Genomic DNA, 26,118 nt, shown 5'->3' on the forward strand with positions numbered 1-26,118 from the left:
TGAGCGAATACTTATTTGTAAGGGCTCAACTAAATTCAAGCACATACGAAACATACCTCAATGTTGGGATGTTTCTAGAGTATTTACTGAAATTTTTACAGCAAGATCATTCATTCCCAAATCACGTACCTTCGGAATTTAACCGGATATAGCTACTCGTTCAAATGCCTTCGGGACATAGCCCGATTATAGTAACTCGCACAATTGCCTTCGGGACTTAACCCGGATTTAGTAACTCGGACAAATGCCTTCGGGCTTAGCCCGGAATTAGTATCTCGCACAAATGCCTTCGGATCTTAGTCCGGATATGGTCACTTAGCACAAAGCCTTCGGGACTTAGCCCGGACATCATTCAAATAACCATGCACATTTAACAATAAATCATGGCACATTCGTATTTCGTTTTCGTTAGTAAAACTCAAACACAAGACATTTATCATTCTTGCAATTTCGGCTCAATAGCCACACAAAGAGCATAATTTTGGTTTGCTTAAAACATGATCTAATCAAATCATAATTTAAGCTCTTTTACTCAAGAACTTACCTCGGGTGTTGTCGAACGATTCCGATAGCTATTCGACCACTTTTTCCTTCCCTTTATCGGATTTAGTTCCCCTTTGCTCTTGAGCTTAATTAAACAAATAAATTGATTTAATCATTTGAGCATCGAAAAGAGGAACACAAGGCACTTAGCCCATATTTATACATTAGACATTAAAGTCACATATGTACGGAATCATGAATCAAACTCAACATTTTAGCTAAGTTTTCCCCCTTGGCCGAATTTTCTAAGCCAAGACAAAAGCATCAATATGCTTGCCTCTAACCGAATACATGCAACACCAATCTCCTTCCTATGGCTGAATATGCATGTCTATGTTGGGGCCGATTTCAACACTTAATACATTCTACAAGTATGGTCACTTGTATTGACTAAACACCTTTTTGTTTCAAGTTCAAAACTTGGCTAATACACACATATATACACTAGTAAAGCATCCTCTCCCTTTCCATCAATTTAACACATGCATTACTCATTAATATACAAAAATTATATTCGGCCTTAGCACACAACTTGCTAGCCGATTCTTCTCCATCTAGCAACCAATGCACATATGTGCTCACTCAAAAATGCTAAAAAGAAGATTCAAGAATCATCAATCCACCATCACATGCATCATTAACAAGCTTCATATTTAGCATGCAATGGCATTAACACAAAATCTACCTAGGCCGAATATCATCCCCATGACATAGCAAAGATTTGAACCATTGGCTAATTAGAACTCAAGCTAGCAACTAAACACATGCATGAATCTCATGGCACAACCTCAAACATACCTTGATCTAGATACAAGTATGGCCAAACCTCCTCCTAATCCTCTTCCAAACCAAACATGAAGCAAGAACTCCTTCCTCCTTCCTTTGAATTTTCGGCCAAATGAAGATGAAAAAGGATGAACAAAATTTTCTCTTTTCTTTTCTTTAACTCACGGCAATAGGGGGGGGAAACAACTACACACTTTTTTTTTGTTTTCATCATATTCCCTTTCATTATTTTATGCCCATGCTCCTTATTTTATTTTTTTCCACCCATGATGCACCAACACAACATGTCTATGACATGTCTTGCCCATCACACTTGGTCTACCATGCTTGTCATGGTCGGCCACTACTAGTTAGGGGGAATTTGACATGCAAGTCCCCCTTTTTATTTCATGCTCTAATAGGTTCTTATGCTTCGACCTATCACATTTCAAAAATGTCGCACATAAGTCCTATTGACTAAATTCACATGCAATCGACTAAATCGAAGCTTGAAATTTTCACACATTCATAATTACATATTCTAGACAATAAATATCACATTCAAACATTTCGATGACTCGGTTTAGCGGTCCCGAAACCACTTCCCGACTAGAGTCAATTTTGGGCTGTCACACTAATTCCTTTTATATTACCAAAAAAAAAATCTCAATTATATGTCATGTTATTCCTTAGTTCAATTTTTTTATTGTAATTTATTTGGCCTTTCAACTTTATAAAAAGCCATTTTAACCCTTCATTTAATTTTTCATATTTTTTACTCTTTACACTTGTGTTGTTTGTCAAATCACCCTAAAATAGATGGAGAAATTAACCTCTGTTAACTTTGCTCATATGACATACACCTAGATTGTTACATGAATGTCATATTACAAATTAATTAATTTTTTAAATTTAAAAATTCAAAAACATTATAAAGATTATAAAACTTATTTAAATCATTTAAAAAGTATAAAGATTATAAAAATATATATTATTTTTTTAAAAATTTAAGTAATTACTAATGTAGCATACAAAAGTGGATTCCCGTATTAGCAAAGTTAACAAACTTTTAATCTTTTTCATCTATTTTGGGATGATTTGCAAACAATACATGTTCAAGGGTAAGGCGCAAAAATTAAATGAATGGCTAAAATATGCAAAATAATAATAATAATAATAAATAAAAAGCTAAAAAGACTTCTTTTATAAAGTTGAAAGGCCAAATAAATCATTATGTTTTTCTTTTTATTGTATTATGTTTTAATAATTTTTAAATGTTTGAAATTGTCGGATCTAATTAACACTATTAGATTAATTTTCAATTTTGTGTTAGTTTATTTTTCATATCTTGCTTTACCTATTTTTTCATATTTGGAATTTAACGCATTTATCTATCTATCTATCTATTTCATTTCATATTTTAATTGTATTTTGATGTTGTCCTCATGCTATATATTATATAAATTTTGATAGATCCATGAATTTTTTAGATGGTAAAACAGCAGAAGTTTGACTCACATGAATTAAACTTTTAACTCATTTATAGAACCCAATCGAGCAATCTATAATTAGCATAGATGTTATATGCAAATTCGTAATAGCTAAAATCTGATTGAACCGAGAACTGAACATACAATTGGTTCAATCACTGTCTGGTTATTAACAAAGTGTCGACTCTACATATATGGAAAAAAGAAACACTGAAGAATATGAAGAAGAAATGGAATCTAATGTAATGGATTTTTTGTCGAATAAACAAAACCTGAGAGCTGCTGTTGATGGGATCAAGCAAGGAGAAGGAAAACCAGGGAAGGGACCTCAACTGGACCATAAGGAGCTAAGCCTGGATGCCAGTTTCGCACTCTTGTAGTCATCTCTAAGCTGAATAAACCTGAATAATACAAACAAAATTACAATTATACTTGGGTTTGGAGTGTGAACTTTTTTTATCAAATTGAACTAACTCAGGTTTGGATGAGTAAGGAGGTTAGATGAGTTCCTCTAGGTTCAGGTCAGGTTCGATAAGATATATCATAGGCTTTGCACTGCACAAAAATTACCTACCAGATAGTATAAAGTGCTAAGAACGAGATTGAGATGATAGAACACTACCTTTGTGCGTCTTTCCGGATGCTCGGGGTACCCTCAAACAAAGAGGAGAGACTTTCAGGAGCAACAATGAATACATTGGCCAAGCTGAAGACCAACAGTTCATCAGCACATTAGATGCTTAAACGACAACAAATAGTTCCAGTGAATCATGAATTCAAAAACTTACATGCCAAGGAGTTCAAATTTCTCATCAACAGTAGGGGCATTAAAACTGCGCACAAATTCTCCGTACTCTGTTATGTCACGTTTCAGTCGTAGTCCTCCACTGCAAAACAGTACAAAAAAGATCAAAATGACACATGCAAACAAAGACGTACCACTACATCTACAAAATTTTCTATGCTACAGATTCAAAAACCTATATTAGAGTAGTCACAACAATAGGCATCACTGCTGCTATTTCACCGTTTGAAAATAATAGGCAATTGAAAATTGGATCAGGCAAAATACCTCGGATTAAAAGTGAACTTCTGCCAATGGTTAACTAGTCCTTTGTACAAGTAATTTCCCTAAAATGAATATGATCAGCAATTTACTTTCAAAATGTGGTACAAGAACTTACTAAAACAGTATAAATAGGAAAAAATTATAATAGAAAAAAAGTAATACTACATAATCCCAATATAATTAGAGTTGGAAAGAACATAAAAAAGATAATTACATCAGACACGCCAATCCTCCAATCATTCATATTCACCAACATCCTCTCTCCAAGTTCTAATAGTTTCATCTCATTATTTATTACCTTCAACTATATTACGGTCTCTTAATCTACCTTTCACCCTATATAACATCAATTTGCTCCATCCTTCTAACAGGTGCATCTTTTAACTTGCATCTTAAATGGCCAAAATCACCAAAAATGTTCTCTTACCTTTTACAAAAATTATTCCAACTTGAAGATACACCCAAGTCTTACCTAGGCCTAGAAATTTTGAACAGAACAAAAGCACGATAGAACACAAACATGGAACAAATATATAAACATGTCAAAATTTATATAAGCATATAACACCTTAAATATGATTATGACTAGGACAATAACATGAACGTATAAAATGCCACCACACATCCATCTTAACATTCACATATGGGCTGCGCTTCTCTTTTGTGTACCCTGCTTTTTTTAGCCCAGCACTCCATACCATATGGCAATGTGGGTTGAATAGTTTTGCTAAAGAATTTCCTACAAAAGTATATTGTGATCACATAAAACTCCTATCACATTTCTCCCCTTAAACTACCAGCCCTTGATCCTATGATTGATGTCTCCATGAATCTCTCATCCTTTTGAATTATTGTTTCAAATTACATAAAGCATTCTACTACTAGTATCAATTGATAACCAAGATTGATCATATCTTGATCATCTTTCACTAAATTTGCACTCCATGTGATGCCTTTGATCTGCTTAACCTATATCCCTGAGTTTCTAGTGTTTGTCTCAGCAACTCTAATTTGGTATTAATCCCCCCCCCTTTCTTTAGAGCCTCATCAACAAATACAGTACATTTGCGATTGGCATACACCAAGACTTTTCATCTTGAATGCCATTTGTTAACTCACCTGTTACTATGGCAAAGAAAAAAAACTGCATCAATCGAATGCACCTACTCTGAATTTGGAAACTCATTTGCCATTCCACCATGACTTCTTACATACGTAAACTACTCTCTCATAAATATATCTCATATTATAGTAAAATCTTTGAGAGGAACAGACATCTTGTTCAACACTAAAAAAAGAACATCTCTACGCATCAATCATATGCTTTTTCTAAATCAATAAAAAAATCATGCATATATCTCACCCCAACACTCTAAACTTCTGGCGAGACATGAATAACTTCATGCTGGATCGCTCTAACATAGAAACCAAACTGATTCTTCACAATCTTAGTAGTATCTTGGTCTGGCATCAATGTGCCATGGTGCCACCATGACTACACCAATTATAGCAGCAAATGAAACCTAATACATAGGATGGGTGATCCCCCTAATGGTGCTAAGACTGGCACAGGTTTTTGGAATAGGTAAACTAGTTGGTAGCTTTAAATGGGCTTATGGAGCAAAGTGTCCCTATATCAAACATTCCAACATTTCTAAAGCTAAGACTCTAAAAGTTTCTCTTTGCAAAGGAGGTTTGGTGTCAGCTTTCCACCACTGCCTCACAACCACAAGCGGGAGGACTTGCACGGTGCAACTGAGCTACTTTGAGGCACATGTGGTGTTTAGGTGAGCAAGCATTAGGGCCAATTGGATGGCACGATATCTCCATGGGACAAAATCCCAGTTTGAGGAAAGCAAGCCCAGTGTTAGGTAACAGGCTAAGCATTTACCCCAACAAGTTCCACCAGTCAAGGTATAGAAAAAAGTTCATGTGGCTTATCAATAGCAACAGTAGAATGTACTGAAGATAAGACAATACCCTTGATTTTCAATGAGACATGAGCATGATGTTGGGTGTCCATCATTTGTGGAACTAACCTCGTGCAAGGCTATGAGCGTGGCCTAAGAGTGGCCTCTATGCGGGGCAAGTTTAGCCTTGCCTGACTTCATCTCAAGGTTGTCCAACTATTGAATAGTGCCTTGGGTTCCAAGAATGTGAGTTTTGAAGTGTGCTTGTGAGCATGTTTTAGGTTCTCATGATGTTAAGATGGAACATCCTCATGAGAAGTGACTCTTTAGGATTGGTGCTCAAAATCTTGAGACAATCAAATGCCTAAAACCTCTTGTGGGTATGTCTTCCAATTGGATAATGGGGGTGGGCATCCACCCTTGATGTGTTGCAAGACGTTTCTTATGGCCTTGTGGGGCCAAGCCATGAAGGACTCTTGAGTGTGATGCACCATGCTCTTCCAACTAAGAATGAGAGATCCACAACACTTAGCATCTTACTGAAACATTGTTCAATGAACTTTTCTCAAAGTTTCATACTATAATTCAAGTTTTAGTCCTCTATGGTTTGAGCAATCCACATTGTCGCTTTCTTTTGAAATAAAGACAACAATGTATGCTACCTCCACTCATCAAGCATCTGATAATTTTTCCAAATCTTGTCAAACAGTTTCATTAACCACCAGCCCAAATTCCCTAAGACATTTCTAACCTTGATAAAAGTTGCATTTAGCCTAGCCGCTTTTCTAGTGAATCTAGTCTCAACTCGATGCAAGGCTTGTTTGACCTCAAAAGGCATTGATCTTCAATGAAAAATCACAATATAGGTCCTTTAATGGTGTAGTCAAGTCACTCACACCTTGAATTAACATTAAAGAGCTTATTAGAATATCCCATTCATCCCTTTAATCTCATCATCTTTCACCAAGACCATATGGTTGTTATCCTTGTACACCTTATAGTTCTTAATTCCCTAGTCTTCTCCCCTATTCAAGCAAGCCTATGGAAGTCATTTTCTCCATCTTTTGAATCCAAACTATCAAAATATAGATGTATCCACTCTCGCTCTAGCCTCTTTTACAGCTTTCTCAGTATCCTTTTTTAGATTTTTATTTCTCAAAACTCTTTGTTTGCCTTACTATTTCTCAAGTTTCTAGAGCAGATTTGTTTTATCTTGATAGTTGTCTTGAATTCCATGTTCCACAATGATGTGTCTTACATAGTGGCACCATAGTCTTTGATTCAACAAGTACCTCCTTCACCAGTCATCTAATACAACTGGCTGTTTTTAGTCCACAACAAAATAGAGTAAACTACATGCCAAAAGCCAAGATTGCTGAAAATTATCAAGATATGCATCACTTAAAAATCTATTTCAAGTGAATAAATGAAGGGCGAAATACCAAGTTTGTGTGAATTGGTTGAAGAAAATTTTGTGTGAAATCGTCATTGTATTCATAAACGAAAACACCAATCTTGCAAAGTATATGTATTTGTTAAATATCGTTTGAACACAGAGAATAATTTAGTAGACTCAAAGTCATTGAATTATGTAAGTAATAATCAAGGAAATAACAAACTATAAACATCGTACCAGTTCAGTCAGGAATGCTTGTTTGTTAAGACCCTCTAATGTAGTGAATGCAGTCTCGAGGACCCGAGAAAGATAAGCAACAACTCTAGACATGGAAAAGAAAACAAGAAAAAGGAATCAAAAAGCTTACATTTTACATCTGCGTGGCTAAAGAAGTGATCTTATACAACATGGAAACTGAATTTATTTAGTTCAATTAACAAGTAGACAACAAAAAGTAACATAAATGAAGCTAGGCTAAATGCAGAATGTTATTGGCAAAGGACATGAATCATGTTTCACACCAATCAGCTTTGCATCCATTGAGTTTGCGCCACAAGAGTTGACTAGAAGCATATTACTCGGACTCGGGAGTTAGTGTTGATTATAGACATATGTCAAACACAGGTATGGTCAGATATTTCCTGGTTTTTCCATGTCTAAGATCCTTGGAGGCAATAACCCCATACATGAGTCAGACACATGTTAGAAGGACAAACCTTGTGCAGGCATTTGTTGGACGATGATCATGAACCATTCCATCATCAGGTGAGTGGTAATCTGCTGCCTTTTGTTCAGTTGATAACAATCGGTCAACCTACATTGGAGTAAATAAAGAGGCACAATCTAATAGCTTGGAGAAAAAAGAAACAGAGTTAAACAAGTATGCACCATCTACTGGGTAATGAAAAGAATAATCAAATATAATAAAGTCTATAAAGAAATATAATAAGATTAAAATCTTTAGCCAACATCTAAAGCTGGTGCTGCAACTATTCGTTTTCCTTCAAGTACTCAAATCCGTGGGTCCAATAGACATAGGTATGGAAGTCTGATCCTCCAAATACAAGAAATACTTTAAGAATTTTAGCATATCTATGTCAAACATGTCCGTATCCAACAATTACTCCCCATGCTATTGTCCAGTACCATCAAATTAGGAGACTGAAAGTAACTTACCTCAGCCATCACAGTTTCAATGCATTGATGAAGCCCTTTAAAAGCAGCACCCTCTGCGCTAGACATTGCTGTTGCCATTTCTTCACAAGTGGCAGCGTGAGAACCATCAACAGGCAATAAGAGCCGAGATATAGAATTTGCAAAGTACTGCAGATGAAAAGTAAAATTGATTCAAAACTTCAACATATTAAAATATTCTTTGATATGTGAACTTTACTACAAGAAACAACCAAAAAACTGAACATACTTGCTGAACTATGGCCACACTACTGCCAGCACGTTGTACTGCAACCATGAAAGATTTGAAACTGCTTTCACCAGCAGCTGCGGCAGCTTCTGCCTGCACATCGGTTAATTAACCACCCTTATTTCCATTATTTTTCATCAAACTGAAACTTAAAATGGATAAGATAAAACATAATCAGATGTGTACCTGAGAAGTAACCCTTCTACTAACACTTGAACCTATCACAAACCTTTCCCTCAAACTTGCAGCTTCAGTCAAGCTATCTCTAGCCCGTTCAAGTCCATCTGTTATATATTGGCTGACCTAAAAAAATGAGACTATTAAGTACCATGAAAAACTTCCAGAGGATTGACATGCTTAATTACCAACTTACTTGGTGCAATAGGCAAGTGAACACTGATCTTACATTGGCTGCAAGTGTAGCAGGCTGTCAGACATATTGCAATAAATTAGTCATTGATGACATTTATGTCATAATATATGGTTTCTTCAATCTGCCCAGCTTTTTTTTCCTTTTACCACACTAGCATTCTGGTTCATATTTCATATATTTAATCATGTCACTGTAGGCAATACTTTACCTATCATGTACCAGTCATTGAATTACTCTTATATTAGCCCATTTATGGAGTTTAAAAAAAACCCATGGAGTGAATAGACTTACGCAACTTCAAGAGCAATATAGTTAATAAAATCATTGGAAAGCCTCTTTTTTTTTTTTTTCCTTACAACCCCTTTTAGGAACTCAGCTCAGTATTTCTGCAAAGATCTCTTAAGATGCAAAATAATCACACAGATTTAAGTGAGCATAACACCAATTGGTGGATAAATTATTACCAGAGAAGAAAACAAGGTGCATCTGGTTATTGCTTCTTCATTCCACCGTACAAATTCTGTCACAGCTGCAACAGATATCTCCAGAGGGGAAGAAGCCACTGAAGCCCCTTTAGAACGCCCTATTGTTCCACTTGGCTCAGAGACTTTCTGGCTTTCAGCACGCAGTTCTTCCAACTGCAGAGCACCAAAGACGTTACAAGCTGCGTTAATGAAGCAATCAAGCCTTCAAACTTAAGAGAACAAGTAAAAAAATTGCAAACCTTTGCTTGATACAGCTGCCTAAGAGAGGCTTGCTCATATTCAGGATATTCATCCTTGTGAGCGGAAAAAAGAGACTCTGTGAGACCTGTAATAACAAGCAAATTTGTGATTAAGTCATAAAAGGAGCATACATGCAATTGCTATTGAGAATGGTTACCTTCACATTTGTCCGAGCCGCATCAGCTCTATTGATTGTAATGCCACATTATACATTTCCATTTAATATTTCCAAACTCATCCAACACAACCATCATCTATTTTGGGTTATTTTTTATTAAATTCCATCAGTGGTTCCAAATAACCAACCTAAACTGTCTTATTTAATCAATTAATAATATATCTGATTCGAATATGTATTTAAAATTATCAAAGGATTATCCAATACGAGGTGATTTGCAAAGGAGCTATTGCAAAATTCTTACCTTCAACATCCAAGTCACCACATCCAACGGCTCGAAGATCTCTAGCAAGTTCTTGAGTCTTCTCATTTGCCACAGCTAGCATTCTCAGATACTGAAGCCTCAAGTGAAACATGATATAAAGTCAATTGTCACTTCTACTTACAATTAAGATAAGGAAAAATGGATGCATCTTCTATAAGTTTACTGACCAATAAAATTCCACCTTCCCCCACGGGACGGGGATGAGCAATAGATGGCTTCTCTAACAATTTGTCCAAAAGAGAAGTTACTCTCTGCTCCAAAACTCGCTGCATATGACATACAAAAGCAACCCATAATTAGAGGGGGAAAAAGGTACACATGATGATGCTGCATATGCATTGAGGAAATGCAATATATAGGAACATAAAGGGCATATTCTTCAAGGCACCTGAACTAAAATTGACATAACATCATTAGGAGAAGGGAATACTGCCATAATTGTGGCAGCTTCTTTTCGTACAGTATCTGCAGGACAAACAACATAGATACAACAAGTCTGTTGGTGAACTCAAGCCCTTCAATTTACATCAATATAACTATGCTCTTGACCTGTAATTTCTTTGTATAACTTAGAAAGTCCACGAGCAACATAGTTAGGACTGGCTTGAGAACTTTGGTCGCCTAGAACCAATTTATTGTCCGAATTCATCACTTCCACATCAATGAACATTGGACGGGTTGCTACATAATGTTGCATGGCACTAGTGCCCCTGTTGAACTGCAATTGCGGAATCAGACATACCAAATAGATTAACACAACTCTCTCATAAATTTAAATAGCCTGCTTTAAACTGAAATAGATTAAATTAATACCTTAGTTACAATTTTATAGAATTAACACAACTCTCTCATAAATTTAAATAGCCTGCTTTAAATTGAAATAGAATAAATTGTTAATTTTGGTGAAGGAATCTCTTATTTCATCAAGGAAATACAGGGATGGCTGGCATTCCAGTCCATTATTCTAGGAAAGATAATAGACAATCCCACAAAGTTATGAATCTTAATAAACTAGGAAAGCAACTAATTAGGAATCAATGACTGATCCTATATTTCTTAGGAAACTAAATAATAAATCCTAATCTACCAGATTTCAGCTTATGAGTAATTTCCTAATATATACAAACTAATTCAGCTCCTTTCTACGCTCCCCCTCAAGCTGGGTTGTATATGTTATACAATCCCAACTTGGAGTTGAATTCATTGAAGCTGATTCTTGAAAGAGCTTTGGTGAGAATGTCAGCAAGCTGCAGTTGAGTAGGGATGTAGCTCAGTTGGACTATTCCATTGTTGAACTTCTCTGAAATGAAATGTCTGTCAATTTCCACATACTTGGTCCTGTCGTGGTGTACTGGATTTTTAACAATGCTTATGGTGGATTGACTGTCACTGTATATTTTTATCTGGTCCTTAAAATCAACTTTCAATTCTCTTAGTAATCTCTAAATCCACATTCTTCGCAAATGCCCAAAGCAAGAGCACAATATTCTGACTCTGCACTATTTCTTGACACCACTGACTGCTTTTTGCTTCTCCATGTAACAAGATTGCCCCAAACAAAGGAGTAGTAACCACTTGTGGATCTTCTTTCAGTCAATTCTCCAGCCCAACTTTCGTCAGTGTACACCTCTATCTCACGGATTTCACTCTTTTTGAAGAGTAAACCATGGCCTGGTGTCATCTTCAGGTATCTAAGATCCAATTTACAGCCTCTAAAAGTTCCTCATGCGGATCATTCATGTGTTGGCTAACAACACTTACTGAGAATGCAATGCCTGGCCTCGTGTGTGAGAGATAGATCAACTTGCCCCCTAGTCTTTGATACTGCCCTTTATCCACTGGTACACTCACCTCATTTTCCCTTAACTTTAGCTTTGGATCCAAAGGCGTTTCTGTAGGTTTACACCCAAGCATGCCAGTCTCAGTTAGCTAATCTAAGATGTACTTTCTTTGGGATATAACAATCCCTGCCTTAGATCAAGCAACCTCCACGACTAGGAAATATTTGAGAGCGCCAAGATCATTAATTTCAAACTCAGTAGCAAGTAATCTTTTGAGTTTGATAATTTCCTCTGAGTCATCTCCAGTTAGAATGATGTCGTCAACGTAGACAATGAGAATAGTAATTCTACCTTTTGATGAGGATTTCACAAATAAGGAATGATCTGTCTGGCATTGGTTGTATCCGTTTGAGACTACTGTTTTGGAAAATTTGTCAAACCAAGCACGAGATGATTGTTTTAGCCCATACAATGACTTCTTCAGTTTGCACACTTGATGGCTATTTGAGGAGTTTTCTAAACCTGAAGGCATTTCCATGTAAACGTCTCCTTCAAGATCTCCGTTCAAAAAGGCATTTTTGATGTCTAGCTGATACAAGGGCCAATCTTTATTTACTGCTAGTGACAGCAGTACTCAAATCGTGTTTAACTTGGCAACAGGTGCAAAGGTTTCCTAATAATCGATTCCATATGACTGAGTAAATCCCTTTACCACCAGCCTGGCTTTAAACCTCTCGATATTTCCATCTGCTTTATACTTAATTGTAAGTATCCACTTGCAGCCAATTGGCTTTTTCCCTTGAGGTAACTCTATAAGAATCCCGGTTCCATTGCTATCTAGAGCCCTAATTTCTTCCTCGATAGCCTTCTTCCATGTTGGATTTTTCAAAGCTTCTTGAATGGAATTTGGTATCTGTATACTATAAAGAGCTGAAATATATGTTTTATATGATGGCAGCAATTTCCCATATGCCACACCTTTTCTTTGAGTAATAGGCAAATCAAAATCATCAAAAAAAGGAACAAGAGACTCATGAGTTGAAGAATCCATACCAGTGTGAAATTCTGAAGCAAGAGGCTACAGTTCAAGTTCTTGGCAATCTCTGATTTGAGTGTCTTTCTCTAGGTTTTCAGTAGGTCGTCTCCTCCTAGAATAGAGACGAAGTTCCTGATGATTTGCATCAAGTTGAGGTTGAGTAGACTCATGGAATTGAGACTCAAATGGTGGGTCGTTTGGACCTGATATGGAATTGAGATTCAGATATTGAGGACTCAGAAGAGGGTAATGGTGTCGGATTGACACTTTGGGGTGAAATATAAACGGATTGAGTGTCTTGAAGAATGTCCCAAAGCTGAAATTTCCTCGAGTTCTCCCCCTGAATTTCGGATTTGGAAAAATAGGATCGGTGTTCACAAAAGGTGACATCCATGGAATTGTACATCTTTCAAGTAACATGTGAGTAACACTTGTACCCTTTTTTATTAGAAGAATACCCTAGGAAAATGCATTTTACTGATCTGGGATCAAGTTTGATTCAATGTTGTTGGTGTATGTGAACAAATGTTGAACAACCAAAGACTCTAAGTGGAAGATCAGAAGAAAAAGATTTAGCATGAGGGAAGGCTTGTAGGAGTACTTCATGAGGTCTTTGAAATTTTAACACTTGACTAGGCATTCTATTGATGAGATAGGTGGCAGTAAGGATGGCTTCAACCAAGAAGTGTTTAGGTACATGATTAGTAAACATGAGTGATCTAGCTACCTCAAGTAAGTGTCTATTTTTTCTCTTGGCTATCCTATTTTGCTGAGGGGTGTCAACACAAGAACTCACATGAATAATTCCTTGTCTTATGAAATAGAAACCCAAGACTGATGTAAAATACTCCCTGCCATTATCAGTCTTAAGAATCTGAATTATGCTTTTAAACTGGATGTGAATCATGGAACAAAAAGACTTGAAGATTTCCCCAGTTTCAAAATTTTCTTTCATAAGGAATACCCAAGTGGTTCTAGTATATGATCGTCTATGAAAGATATGAACCAACAAGCCCCATTAATATTTTTCACTTGTGAGGGTCCCCAAATGTCACTATAAATTATAGAGAATGGATGTGAAGGCTTATATTGAATGCTAGGATAAACATGACGTGTGTGTTTTGCAAGTTGACATATTTCACAATGGAAAAATTTTGAATTTTTATTGATGAACAAATGAGGAAGCAATTTTTCAAGGTCCGCAAAATTTGGGTGACCAAGGCGGAAGTGCCATAACATGACTTATTCTCATTTGAAACAAAAGAAAAATTAGAGAAGGAGTTAGAAACGGAAACACATTTAGCCACACAGTTCAAGTCACAACTGAGTTTACTAATAGAAATCAAATTGCAACCTAATTCTGGAACATAAAGGACAGATGAGAGAAGAAGGTCCTTTGTCAATTTGATTGATCCAATTCCTGCCACTTTTGAGAGTGATCCATCTGCTATTCATACTGTAGAGGGGCTTGAATATGGATTGAACTTGTGGAAGACATTGATGTCTCCAGTCATATGATCCAAAGCTCCAGAATCAACTATCCATGGTCTTAATTTTCTGGTTGCTGCAATATGAGCAGAGGTAAATGTACCTTGATGTACTAGCATGCTGGTATGCTGTTCGATAGTGGGTTTAGAGCCTAACTCTGATACCTTGTTAATTTTGGTGAAGGAATCTCTTATTTCATCAAGAAAATACGGCCTAATACTTATATTAGGTTGGCTGGCATTCCAGTCCATTATTGTAGGAAAGATAATAGACAATCCCACAAAGTTAGGAATCTTAATAAACTAGGAAAGCAACTAACTAGGAATCAATGACTGCTACTATATTTCTTAGGAAACTAAATAATAAATCCTAATCTACCAGATTACAGCTTGTGAGTGATTTCCTAATAAATACAAACTAATTCAGCTCCTTTCTACATAAATTAATACCTTAGTTAAAATTTTATAGAGTAATATACAATTAAATAATACCTGAGATAAAATTTTAGCACATTCAGACATGGTAGACAATTCCCTTCTCTGTGATGCAGCATCAAACCGAGCTAACAATCTGTTCTCCAGTTCTACAGAGATTATGCAAAAAGATAAAAGAAAATGGGAGACTTGATAAACTTGTCGTGACAAGGTAGGTGAAGCCATTAATAAGACAATTTACTGGAGTCTTTTCCTTCAAAATTTAATATTAAAACTTCCATAAAGGACCAAGATGACAAGATCAACCTAGGTATAGCGACCTTTTTTCTTTTAGATAACAAAATTTTTCATCAAAATACCACACACAATCTAGTAAAAGTCACTCATTCACTCCTTTATCATTCTCATTGATCAAAAGGGTTCATACCAGAAGAGTGTGATAAAACAGTTACCATACCATTGCAGTACTCCTGAAGATTAGCAACTGCAACTTCCAATCCTCTGCTAGCAGTTGCACCTCCCACAACTGATGGCATAGCCTTTGAAATATCCTCCTCAGCGAATGATCCTAAATCAACAAAAGAATATAGAAGATAAAAAGTTGTTCATGAAGTAGTAAAAGGCATAAAAAAGCATATTCCAAAAGTAGTATACGGAAATAAGTTCCCTATGCTAAAATATGTTACAATTTGCCAGTTAAAAAATTGAAACAGTTCTTTAGAATAACAAATTCATTATATCACTTTAAATCACTCCTTTTAATTACACATCTGGTAGTCAAAAAACTTGTGTGTTTTGTACAATAACTAAAGCATTACAAAAGTAATGTCACTTACGCAATTTCTGTGCAATTGATGCAGCCTCAGCGACACGGCTGTCATCAGAAAATAGAGGTGAAAGTTCCATCAGACTGCCTGGGTTTCTATTAAACTCCATGAGGTACTGCAAGTGAGAAAATGATAAGGTATTAAAACAGTTTAAGCAATATTTAGGACACAAAATACACCAACAGTACCTTTATGAGCTCTATGGCTTGACTAGCAGTTTCACGCTGAGCATCTGCACTCTGACAACCAAAAAAAAACAAATAAATAAATAAATGCATTTAGGAAATGTTATATAATCTAGCAAAATGACGAAACCAACTAGTAGTAGTTGGAATAGTGAATAAACTTACCTGCAAATGGTCTCCTACTTTAGCAGCAGTCTGCCCAACACTTGAAATACGCGAATCCAATCGCGCAAAGCTGTTGAACAAGCCATCTACACCTTTTTCCAGCTGGAGAAAAATAAGTAAAACTAACCATAAGATCCAAACTCATATTAGGTTCACATTCACCTAAGAACTTGCAATTGAAAGATCTGAACATTTTTTTCTGATTGTTCACTCAATGCCATGCTGTTATAGTTCAAGTCAAGGTAAAAATGTGAAGCAGGGTGTTTTGAAACAAAAACAACAAGCATTTACCTTAATATTCACTATTTCTTCTCTTCTCTTATGGTCTTCATACACACAGAGGGAAAAATTAACAAAAAAATAGAGTTGTTGAAATTCATCTTTTTTTCTTAATTTTCTTCAGAAAAGAAAGGAGCTTTAAATATCCAAAAGATAAATACTTTTTAAAACAATTTTAGGCATGAAAGAAATAGTTCTTTCTTTGACATTTTTACTTGTTGATTTATTTAAAAGAAAGAGTACGAAGGAATTCTGCAGACTAACCTCAGTTAGTGTCTTCCGATGCTTATCATCTTGAGTAGAAACCTCTTTCTTGAGATTGGAGAGTTTTCCATCAATCTTCAACCCATATCACGAACATTAAAACATTAATATGAATCCTACAGGTTTCATCAAAACCCATATTACAGAACAGACCTGCTTGCGAAGATCGACCAACTCTTTACAAGAGTTCTTGAACAGCAATAATAGAGCATCTACTTCTGGAAATAGAGGTGCAGACAATCCTTGTGCAAATTTTGTTGCATCAGAAGAGGTACGGGTATGTCCATTTGGCAGCACATCAGTTCCACCAATACCATGTCCATCTGCTGAATCTGCTGAATCTTCTTGGAAAGACGGTAGGAGCTCATTAACCAAGTTGCCAAATAATGCATCAAATGAAAAATCGCCCTGCCAATTGACTTCCAATCATAAGCTTATCCAAAGAATTTAATGAGCAAAACAAAAGAGGCTCTGACAATTTTTAATTCATAATATATTGAATCATTTTGTGGTTTGATTCATTACCTTAAAGTCATCAATGTTCAGGATGAGTGGAAGATTGCTTACAGAAGAAGATTTTGACCTCTCTTTCATCTATAATTGACACAGATTAAATAAAAAAAAATTAAGCTAACATTGCAATTAATGTTCTCATCAATAAGCAAAACAGAAGCAAAAGCGTAATTTTTGAGATAACAAAAGAAACAATAATAAAAGCATGCAAGGAAAATGTGATCAATTTAACCTATCCTAGCCCATTATGAAAAGATATAAATAAAGTTTAAGTGAGGAGAAAGCAGTACCTAACTACTTCACTATCTCTAATTTGAGCAAGTATTTTAATTTCTTTAGAAACCAAAAATAAAATACTGTATTTGGTTGTCCTCCACTTTCCCGGATGCCAAATAGAAACAAATGGAAATATGAAACTAACCTTCAATTCAACACTTTGTTACAATTAAGTTAATTTGAAACTAATTAGCATTCAAATGCAAGGTTAAGCATTTCCCAAAAAAACTTGCAGGGTTAAGCCTGATACTCTTTCTGAAACAGCTCATTGAAACATTACAAAATTACAAGAATTACCCATGCAATAGAGCTAATTGAGGTCTACCTTATTTTTTCAATAAGCAACAACAAATCTAGGAACATAAATGAGAAGAAAGAATTTTTTTTCCATCTCATGGAACAAGAAAATGGAGAATGATAACCTCAATATCAGTTGAAGAAGCAAAATCTGGATTTGACAAGACTGGAGATGTCAGAAGAGTTTCGACTGATATCAAACAGAATCAGTAAATTAGCGTGTCAGAACAATTGCTCTAAGAAATCAGGGGAGGGAGCATCAAAAGCAAAGTAAAGCTATTAAACCTAGACTCGTAATGTAAATAACAAAGCTATTAAATCTGGACTCAGGATGTGAATTGCAATTCTTCTTTCTTTGTTGATGAACACAACAGCAGAAGAATCAAACCAAAATGTTGAAATAGGATACTGCTGCTGCCTTCATAATGCCTGTTATGTTTCATACATGATCTATTTTTAATTTTTTGGGCGAGTAAATGTGAGATTTCAGTGTCACTGTTTATAATTCATCTGCATAGTTTTAAGGGAATAGATATGATGAATTGACAATAGAAAAGCATGGAACATGTTGAACATGAGACTTGGAGAGTTCCAGAAAAAAAGTAATATCTAGAATTTACCTTCAATCCAGATCGCCTATCTGCAAACAGATCATCATCAATTTTTTTTTTCTTTTTGAACCTGTTTCCTGCCCTGCAGCACAGCATCTTTCTTTGCATAAGATAGGAATAACCTCGCCCCATTCTTGACAACCCAAAATAGATATTATCAAGGACAGGCATGGTACAAGGATTGTTCTTTTTATTTTATTTGATACATTTCATTTTCTTTATTTTTGGGTGGCAGACCTCTTCCAACTATAATTCCTTTGACTTGAAGAAGCATTCATGTCTATAATCTACTGCACGTTTCTAAGTCAAAATACAAAGAGAAAAACGCATTGTAAGTGTATGACTCTTTTCCTATTAACTTTCGCAGGTCGATGGTCGGAAGACATTGGCAGTGGCTTAAAGGAGGGTTTGTACTTTGTAGTAGTTATGCTGAAGCATATACGATTTCAACTTCAAAACAAAATTCAAGAATTCTTAGCCAAACCGCTTCATATCCCAATCGTACGATTTCTTTCCATGAAATACATTTTCTCAAACACCAAAGAACACATAAATGCTACAAATTCCCAGCATGAAAAAAGTTGTAGCCAATAGATAACTAAAACTGAAAAGAACTAAGCCAAGGAATCACTAAATCCCGAAATGGATTCAAAGGAAAGTTGAAAGGCATTAGAAGGAAGATTACCAAGGCTAGAGTGAACTTTTAGCAATCCGATCAACTGAAAAAGAAAAAGAAAAGAAAGTGAGGAGGGAAAGATCGAATTACAACGGAAATATAAAGAAAAAAAGAAAATAACATTAAAGAAAATATGGAGAAATATAAGACTGGCTATTTTTTATATATCATTCCTTCAAAAAAACGAAGGTAATTCTTGATTGTTGCAAATCCAATTACAAGAAACTATCATTTCAAGCAAAAGCAAGTGAGGAAGAGAGAAGAATGAAGAACTTAGACCTCTGTCCGCGCAAATACTAACGTTTCCGATGGTTAGTCCGGATATAGTGGGAGCGCAGCAAAGAGTCCTGAGAGGAAGGTAGTTTCAGAGAAAAGAGATCTGATATGTGATACAATGACGGAGAAGAAAGAAAATCAAAATGGAGCGAAAATAAGGGAAGCCGATAACTGTGCCGTTTAAAGCTTCAATGAATATTTCGCATATAAAATATATTTATTTAAAAAAGTGATACTATTTAAATTAATTGTTTTTAAATAAATTAAAGAAAAAATTAGATTTTTTTATTGATGAGAAGTTAATTAAATAATATTACAGTAAGCACACTCACTAACAACCCTCTCTTATGATAATTATCCCCCTTTAACATGTTATAGATGTATAACAACTAATGAGTAGCCTTTTATTTTCAAAATATTAAGTTGTTAATTATTGGTGGATAAGATTTTTAATAAATCTTTTAATTTTTTTAAAATATATAAGGTTAAACTGAAGTACTTGTGTGATACATAAATCAGTTTATTTCATATTAATATGGTGATTTATGTTGCGATATATTATATATATATAAGTTAGATTCTAGTATTACGATTTAATTTTTAAAATATTGAAAAGCGAATGTCATTAGAAGATTGAAATTATATAGGTAAAATTATTATAGAGGTTTCAGTACTAAAAGTTAAATTATATTTTATCTTTTTTATTAAAAAGAATAAATTAGTATTTATATATTAAATCAAATAGTAAATTGGTCATTCGGTTAAAAATTTCATCCATTTCTACGGTTAAAAATTTGTCATTATACGTCATCATGAGGACACGTAAACATCACATATTACTGTCTAATTATTCCCTCAATCACACCAATTTTTAATAACATAAATGGATAATTTTTTTAACAAAAAGAACTAATTTACTCTCTAACTAATGTACAATGACTAATTTACTTATTTTTTGAATAAATAAGATAAAATACGATCTAACTTTTAATACAACTGTCTTCATGATATTTTTATTAAATGATACATATTTTGTATATAAAAACAAATATAATAAAATTGTAAACAAAACCATTAAAAGCAAATAATGATTAAAAAACATAAAATAAATCAGTAAAAGTGTAAGTGTAAATGCTACTGTATTAAAAGAGAGTAAATAATCAACTCTTCTATTGGTTGAATTTATGATATGCAAATTAAAAGCAAGTCGTTAGTTAATTCTGACTCATTAAAAAGAATTAAAGGAAAATTGATGAGAAAGACTATGAAATATGGGTCAAATTTAGCTATAGTGAACTTTGTTGTGTTCTTTTCTTTGTCAAATTAATGCATCAACTTCTTTGTACAGGTTCATAGATTTAATTTCTTCAAAATTTCTTATTGCATTTTAGTAAATTAAAACTCATGCCACGTGAACCCAATCTTATCCTAAAATTCTCAACCCTATAAATAAATATAATACAATGATAACTAATCTAAAAACTTTTTTTTAGTAAAAATCTAGAAAAATCACACATATCTAAAAGTCGTTATTTTTAGATTTTTTATTTAAAAAAAAGTAAGAGTGAGAGTTATTTAAAGATTAAATTTGAAATTAATGTTAAATGGAAAATATGATTTGATAAATATAAAATTTAAATTATGATACAATTTTTTTGAAAGTAAATTATTTTACTTTATATTTTACAATAATTCCCATCATTATATTTTAAAATAATTCCCATCATTTTAAATGCAATCAAATTTTAACTTGAAATGTTTAAAAATTAATATAATATTAAAAGAAATAAAAAAAATTTTGTAGACGAGAAATGTCATTTTATATATTTCTTTTTATAGAAAATACATCAAGTGGTTTTTATTATGAATCATCAAATGGGTTTAAAAATAGTTAAAGTTTATATTTACAATTTTTGCGTACAATATCTATATTATATATAAGGGTTTTTTACTAAATTATTATAAAAAAATAAAAAATAATCAAAATATTATAACTTTTTTTTATTTATCGAAATATTATAAATTTTTTTTATTTACCAAAATATACCAAAAAAACAAAAACCTGCAAAAAAAACCTATGGCGGCACCGAAGGTGCCAAAGAGAATATTGGCGGCACCAATGGTGCCAAAGGACTAAAATGTAACTATCTGCAGTTTCAAGGACCTAATAAGCAAATTTACTATTTTGAATTTTGAAAGTGAATTGCTGCTACTGCGGGGTGCACTAAAATTAAAATGTGGCTAATTGCCTTCTAATCCCTCCTTATTTATTATTTTCTTTTTATTCCCCTTTAATTCACTTTTTTATTTAATAAACAAGCCCTCAAACTATTTTTGTATTTAAATAAGCTCTTAATCTATGATTTTTACTCATAAAAGCCCTTTATTTTATTATTAAAATAAATATATTTTACCTAAAGTAAAGCTATTTAAAAAAGTATAAACTAATTCGCATTTTATGTATTATTTTGGTAATTTGATGAGAATAGTTTATTTAAAAAATTTACTAAATTTGATGGGAATAGTTTATAATTATAATTAATTTTTTCTATTTGGGTTACATTTATGGGTGATCAGTTTTATTATTACTTCTGGTTTTTCAATAAAGCCTGGTATTTCTATTAATTTTTTTAATTAAATCTAATATTAGTTAAGTGATAATTAAGATACTTAGAATTCTAATTAAGTAATAACTCTATTTTAATTTAATAAACTATTCTCATCAAATTACCAAAATAGAGTTTATTAAATGAGAATAGTTTATTAAATTAAAATAGAGTTATTACTTAATTAGAATTCTAAGTATCTTAATTATCACTTAACTAATTAGAGTTTATTACTTAATTAAAATAAGGAGGGCTTATAAGGCAATTAGCCACATTTCAATTTTAGTGCGCCCCACACGCACAGCGAGAGCAATTCACTTTCAAAATTCAAAATGGTAAATTTACATGTCAGGTCCTTGAAACTGCAGATAGTTACATTTTAGTCCTTTGGCACCATTGGTGCCGCCAATCTCTTTGGCACCTTTGGTGCCACCACAGGTTTTTTTTTTGAAGGTTTTTGTTTTTTTTTTGTATATTTTGGTAAATAAAAAAATTTTATAATATTTTAGTAAATAAAAAAAAGTTATAATATTTTGGTTAGTTTTTATTTTTTTATAATAATTTAGTAAAAAACCCTATATATAAAGTGTTTAATCAAGTTAGTGTCATGAGTTAATTCGGCACTAATTTAATTGTAAAATTACTAAAATTTCTTACTTTAAAAGGTAATTAATATTATTATAAGAGTATTTTTATCCTTTCATACTTTTATTTATCTTCGAATAAAACAACTAAAAAACATTATTCAAGAATCAAACATAATATCAACAATTTCATATAAAAAACATTTACCACTCAACTATTAATCATTTATTAATTTATTTTTATAAATCTGTTTTTTAATATAAAATATTTTCATTATCTCCATCATAGGTGTAATAATATCTAATAATAATTACCTGATTTTTTTAAAATTGTTTTTTTTGCATGAATTTTGTTATGATGTTATACCTTAATCTAATCTATTAAAACAACAGACTACAAACCTAATCATAGTTTGAATTTAATATTAGATATTTAAAGTAACATTGTAAAACTAGCCTCCGGTTGTTCATATCGACTGATGAACGATTCTTGACAAAGGCAGATGGTTTTGCAGTGATAGGACAATGATATATGGGAAATAAGGAACTGTTATTTATTTATTTCCTATTTTAAATAGAATTTTATAATTATATATATAATCAGTCATCTTTATAACAGTCATCCACTATAACAATATTTTGTTATAACAATCAAGTTTTTAGAATAACTATTTTTTTTTTATATTTTTTAAAATTTCTATAACAATTTTTCACTTATAATAGTAACATTCATAGTTATGAAATACATTCTTTATTAAATTAGTTCTCTATAACAACATATAATCTAAATTTTTACGTAAAATTATAGTTATTTCACATAAGCAAACCTATTAATTATCATTATTAAATAAAAATTATCTTAATTAATATATTATTTCAATCAAATGATTGAATGAAAATAATATTCAAATGAATGAAATTAAATATATCAATTTAAAAGTCACAAAAAAAAGTATCAATTTAATAAACTATTAAGTTCCCTAATTAGATATGTTACTAAGAATTGGAACATCATAAACTTATAAACTGATTACTTGAATTTAGTAACTCGTGATAAATTAATTAATTTAATTTGATAACTCATATTGATTAATTGGACTTGTTAGATTTATGAACTTTATAATTAACCATATGAAAGAATGTAAAAAAAAATGCATAAAAGTAATAATGCATGCATATATTGTAACACCTCATACCCGACTCGATTGTCAGATCTAAGTTATAAGGTGATACATTTGTTGCCAAAGCAACTATGGTCAAATTACATTCAATTACAAACTGTTAAACATTCCAATGTAATAAAAGCAAGTGAATAAAATGATGCATAATCATTTTTGGGTTTTATACGGGCTTACGAAAGTTTAGTACCATCCTAGGATTGAATAGGGATCAAAACGTAAGGTTTTCAAAACTTTTCAAGTGAATGTCGCGGCTTTCAGGGTTTGATGTCACGACATTGAAGGCTGTAGACAACCTCCCAACCTAAGGACCATTTTGAAAAGATTTCAAAACAAAACAAAGCCGACGTCGCGACGAACAATGCAATGTCGTGACATTTAGGTTTCAATGTCGAACACTAAAGGTCGAACCCAAATCCTATGTTTTCAATGATTTCCAACAAGTAAAGTAACCAAATTTGGCCCCAAATCCATATGCCAATCATTCCCAACACTTGAATATTTACAAACATACTCCCTAACCAATGCTTTCACATACAAAACATAACATAAACAAACTCTCTTATCATACTTATATATACAAGCCATTTTAGACCATTTTTCCTAGGTACACACCATTTGCAAAATAAAAAGGACTATACAAACTTCGATTAAGTCATTTGTCACAGTCTAGATGTCAACTCTACTTCCCCGAGGCTTTGAGAATACTTGAACCTGCACACAGAACAAATAAACTGCGTGCTGAGCAATAATGCTCAATAGTACATTTATAATCCAAAATATATAAAATAAGCATTAGCAAATCAATCCAAAAGTAAACATGTATATCTATATGCACATATCAACCATCTACTTACAATTTGGAGTTACCAAGCTTGGCATCATCAATCTAAACATATTATATGTATAAAACAAACACCAAATTATCCTAATACAGATACACCATATATGGTCAATCCATTTTACTTATAATAACAACATTTCAAACATACCAATGTCAAAACATTCAATTATAATCTTTTTCCCATATCACTTATAACATCACATTTTTCACTCACTTTTGAAGTCTACTGACTTATTCGTATTCGTTTCGACCCATAGGGCTCAATTTCATCTAATTGCATACTCAGTTGTGTAATTCCAGCATTTCATTCACATTTAAACACAATTCATTACAATGGTATTGAATTATAACACATTCATATCATTTACCAAGTTTACATTTTACAACCCCTATTAACCTGACTCAGCCTCGGACAGATACTCGGATGGTCACACCCGAATCTTTGATCAAAACTTGGCCATATTGGATTAGAGACCCTGAGTTACTTTACATGTTTCAATTTGATCCTATGGCATCCTATTTAATCCTTTTCATAAAATTAAGAATGCAAACATTAAAATTTCTTAACGAGATTTTTATACGACACTACTAACATACCGTAGACATTAAAATAATAATAAAATAAATATTTACTCATCAAATTTGTGGTCCTAAAACCACTGTTCTGATTTTACTAAAAATGGGCTGTTACAACTAGCTTCCCAAGACGTCAAAGCAACAAAAGAACGACATAAAGCTATATGAAGGTGGTGTGTCGCATTATGCAAGGGGTGTAGCACGACACAAGGCCAACGTGCTATGCAAGTTCATCGAGGATATTTTCATCTACGCAATCAAACTTATTTGAAGACCTAGGACGTGCCAAAGACTGGAAGACCTTCCATTGGTCAAAATCTCTACTTGACTGTAATCCAAACACCTCACCATATCAGCGAGTCCTAATCCTTACTTTTTATCTTTCCTTCCTTTCAAACACCCCACCCACGAGGTGTTTGATGACCTTTATGGTAACTTTCTTGATTCCCCACCTAAGGATCCTTAGGTAATACCTTCCTTGGCAGACTTCTGTTGTCGAACCAGCCCTTGGTGGGCTCTCTCTTTACATACACTAGTACCGAAGGACTTGTTGACATTTCCATATTGTTCTGACCTTTAGCAGGCCTCACCACTTTGGCGAACCCATTCTCGTTCCACCTTATTATTCGTAGTGGTGGGATTAATTTCAACAACCCACCCATAACCTAGACCTTTCCTAGGGACTCATCCATCCCATAAATGACAGTCAATCTAACTCACCTAACTAATTGGTTATTGTCCATGCAACTAAACAAGAATACCATCTTACTTGCTCATTTTCTCCCTACAGAACTATCAAATTGGCGATGTACCCGAAATAGACTTTCCTCAAAGAGGAATAGTCTTGACAGACATTCAGTCCCCTGAATAGAATCCTTATCCTAGGAGTGGAATCTTTATTTCTTCCATGAGGTTTGCTTCTTGCATACAACTCCTTTAAGCTCTCTTTCGTGGCTCTTCATGATGGACCATTGTTTGCGATCCTCAAGTAATTTCCCCCTTTTATGTCTTCATACTTAAGCCAGTTATCACTCGACCTATCTTCCTCTAATTTTTTTTGGGTTTTCGCCCATGCCTTGTCAGTT

General features: G+C 33.5%; 1 protein-coding gene across 7 annotated transcripts in view; it reads right to left on the reverse strand.

Moving 5' to 3' along the window:
• Positions 1 to 19,435, reverse strand: part of LOC107892093 (exocyst complex component SEC10b) — a 34,879-nt gene extending 15,444 nt beyond the window's left edge. For 3 of the 7 annotated variants that reach the window (XR_001682457.2, XR_005918573.1, XR_001682456.2), the window contains exons 1-28: positions 19,249 to 19,434; positions 18,979 to 19,012; positions 18,303 to 18,375; positions 17,808 to 17,872; positions 17,122 to 17,190; positions 16,750 to 17,004; positions 16,597 to 16,671; positions 16,054 to 16,155; positions 15,892 to 15,942; positions 15,713 to 15,818; positions 15,334 to 15,444; positions 14,934 to 15,025; positions 10,687 to 10,855; positions 10,526 to 10,602; positions 10,305 to 10,403; positions 10,117 to 10,207; positions 9,694 to 9,779; positions 9,434 to 9,607; positions 8,970 to 9,023; positions 8,783 to 8,899; positions 8,597 to 8,689; positions 8,350 to 8,496; positions 7,890 to 7,987; positions 7,411 to 7,495; positions 3,871 to 3,929; positions 3,587 to 3,685; positions 3,421 to 3,504; positions 3,071 to 3,199 (exon numbers count right to left, since the gene is read on the reverse strand). Coding sequence is in view for 2 of the 7 variants with exons in the window: in XM_016817081.2 (XP_016672570.1) it covers positions 3,127 to 3,199; positions 3,421 to 3,504; positions 3,587 to 3,685; positions 3,871 to 3,929; positions 7,411 to 7,495; positions 7,890 to 7,987; positions 8,350 to 8,496; positions 8,597 to 8,689; positions 8,783 to 8,899; positions 8,970 to 9,023; positions 9,434 to 9,607; positions 9,694 to 9,779; positions 10,117 to 10,207; positions 10,305 to 10,403; positions 10,526 to 10,602; positions 10,687 to 10,855; positions 14,934 to 15,025; positions 15,334 to 15,444; positions 15,713 to 15,818; positions 15,892 to 15,942; positions 16,054 to 16,155; positions 16,597 to 16,671; positions 16,750 to 17,004; positions 17,122 to 17,190 (2,466 nt within the window). In the remaining 5 variants the exon portion in view is untranslated. Of the gene's footprint in view, positions 1 to 544; positions 629 to 2,827; positions 3,200 to 3,420; positions 3,505 to 3,586; positions 3,686 to 3,870; positions 3,930 to 7,410; positions 7,496 to 7,889; positions 7,988 to 8,349; positions 8,497 to 8,596; positions 8,690 to 8,782; positions 8,900 to 8,969; positions 9,024 to 9,433; positions 9,608 to 9,693; positions 9,780 to 10,116; positions 10,208 to 10,304; positions 10,404 to 10,525; positions 10,603 to 10,686; positions 10,856 to 14,933; positions 15,026 to 15,333; positions 15,445 to 15,712; positions 15,819 to 15,891; positions 15,943 to 16,053; positions 16,156 to 16,596; positions 16,672 to 16,749; positions 17,005 to 17,121; positions 17,191 to 17,807; positions 17,873 to 18,302; positions 18,376 to 18,978; positions 19,013 to 19,248 lie in introns of those variants that run through there. The other 4 variants (XR_001682455.2, XM_016817081.2, XM_016817082.2 and 1 more) reach the window with 4 other exon arrangements.
• Positions 19,436 to 26,118: the final 6,683 nt, after the last annotated feature.

This window comes from Gossypium hirsutum, chromosome D09 (genome assembly GCF_007990345.1).
Source record: "Gossypium hirsutum isolate 1008001.06 chromosome D09, Gossypium_hirsutum_v2.1, whole genome shotgun sequence".
Classification (NCBI taxonomy): Eukaryota; Viridiplantae; Streptophyta; class Magnoliopsida; order Malvales; family Malvaceae; genus Gossypium; species Gossypium hirsutum.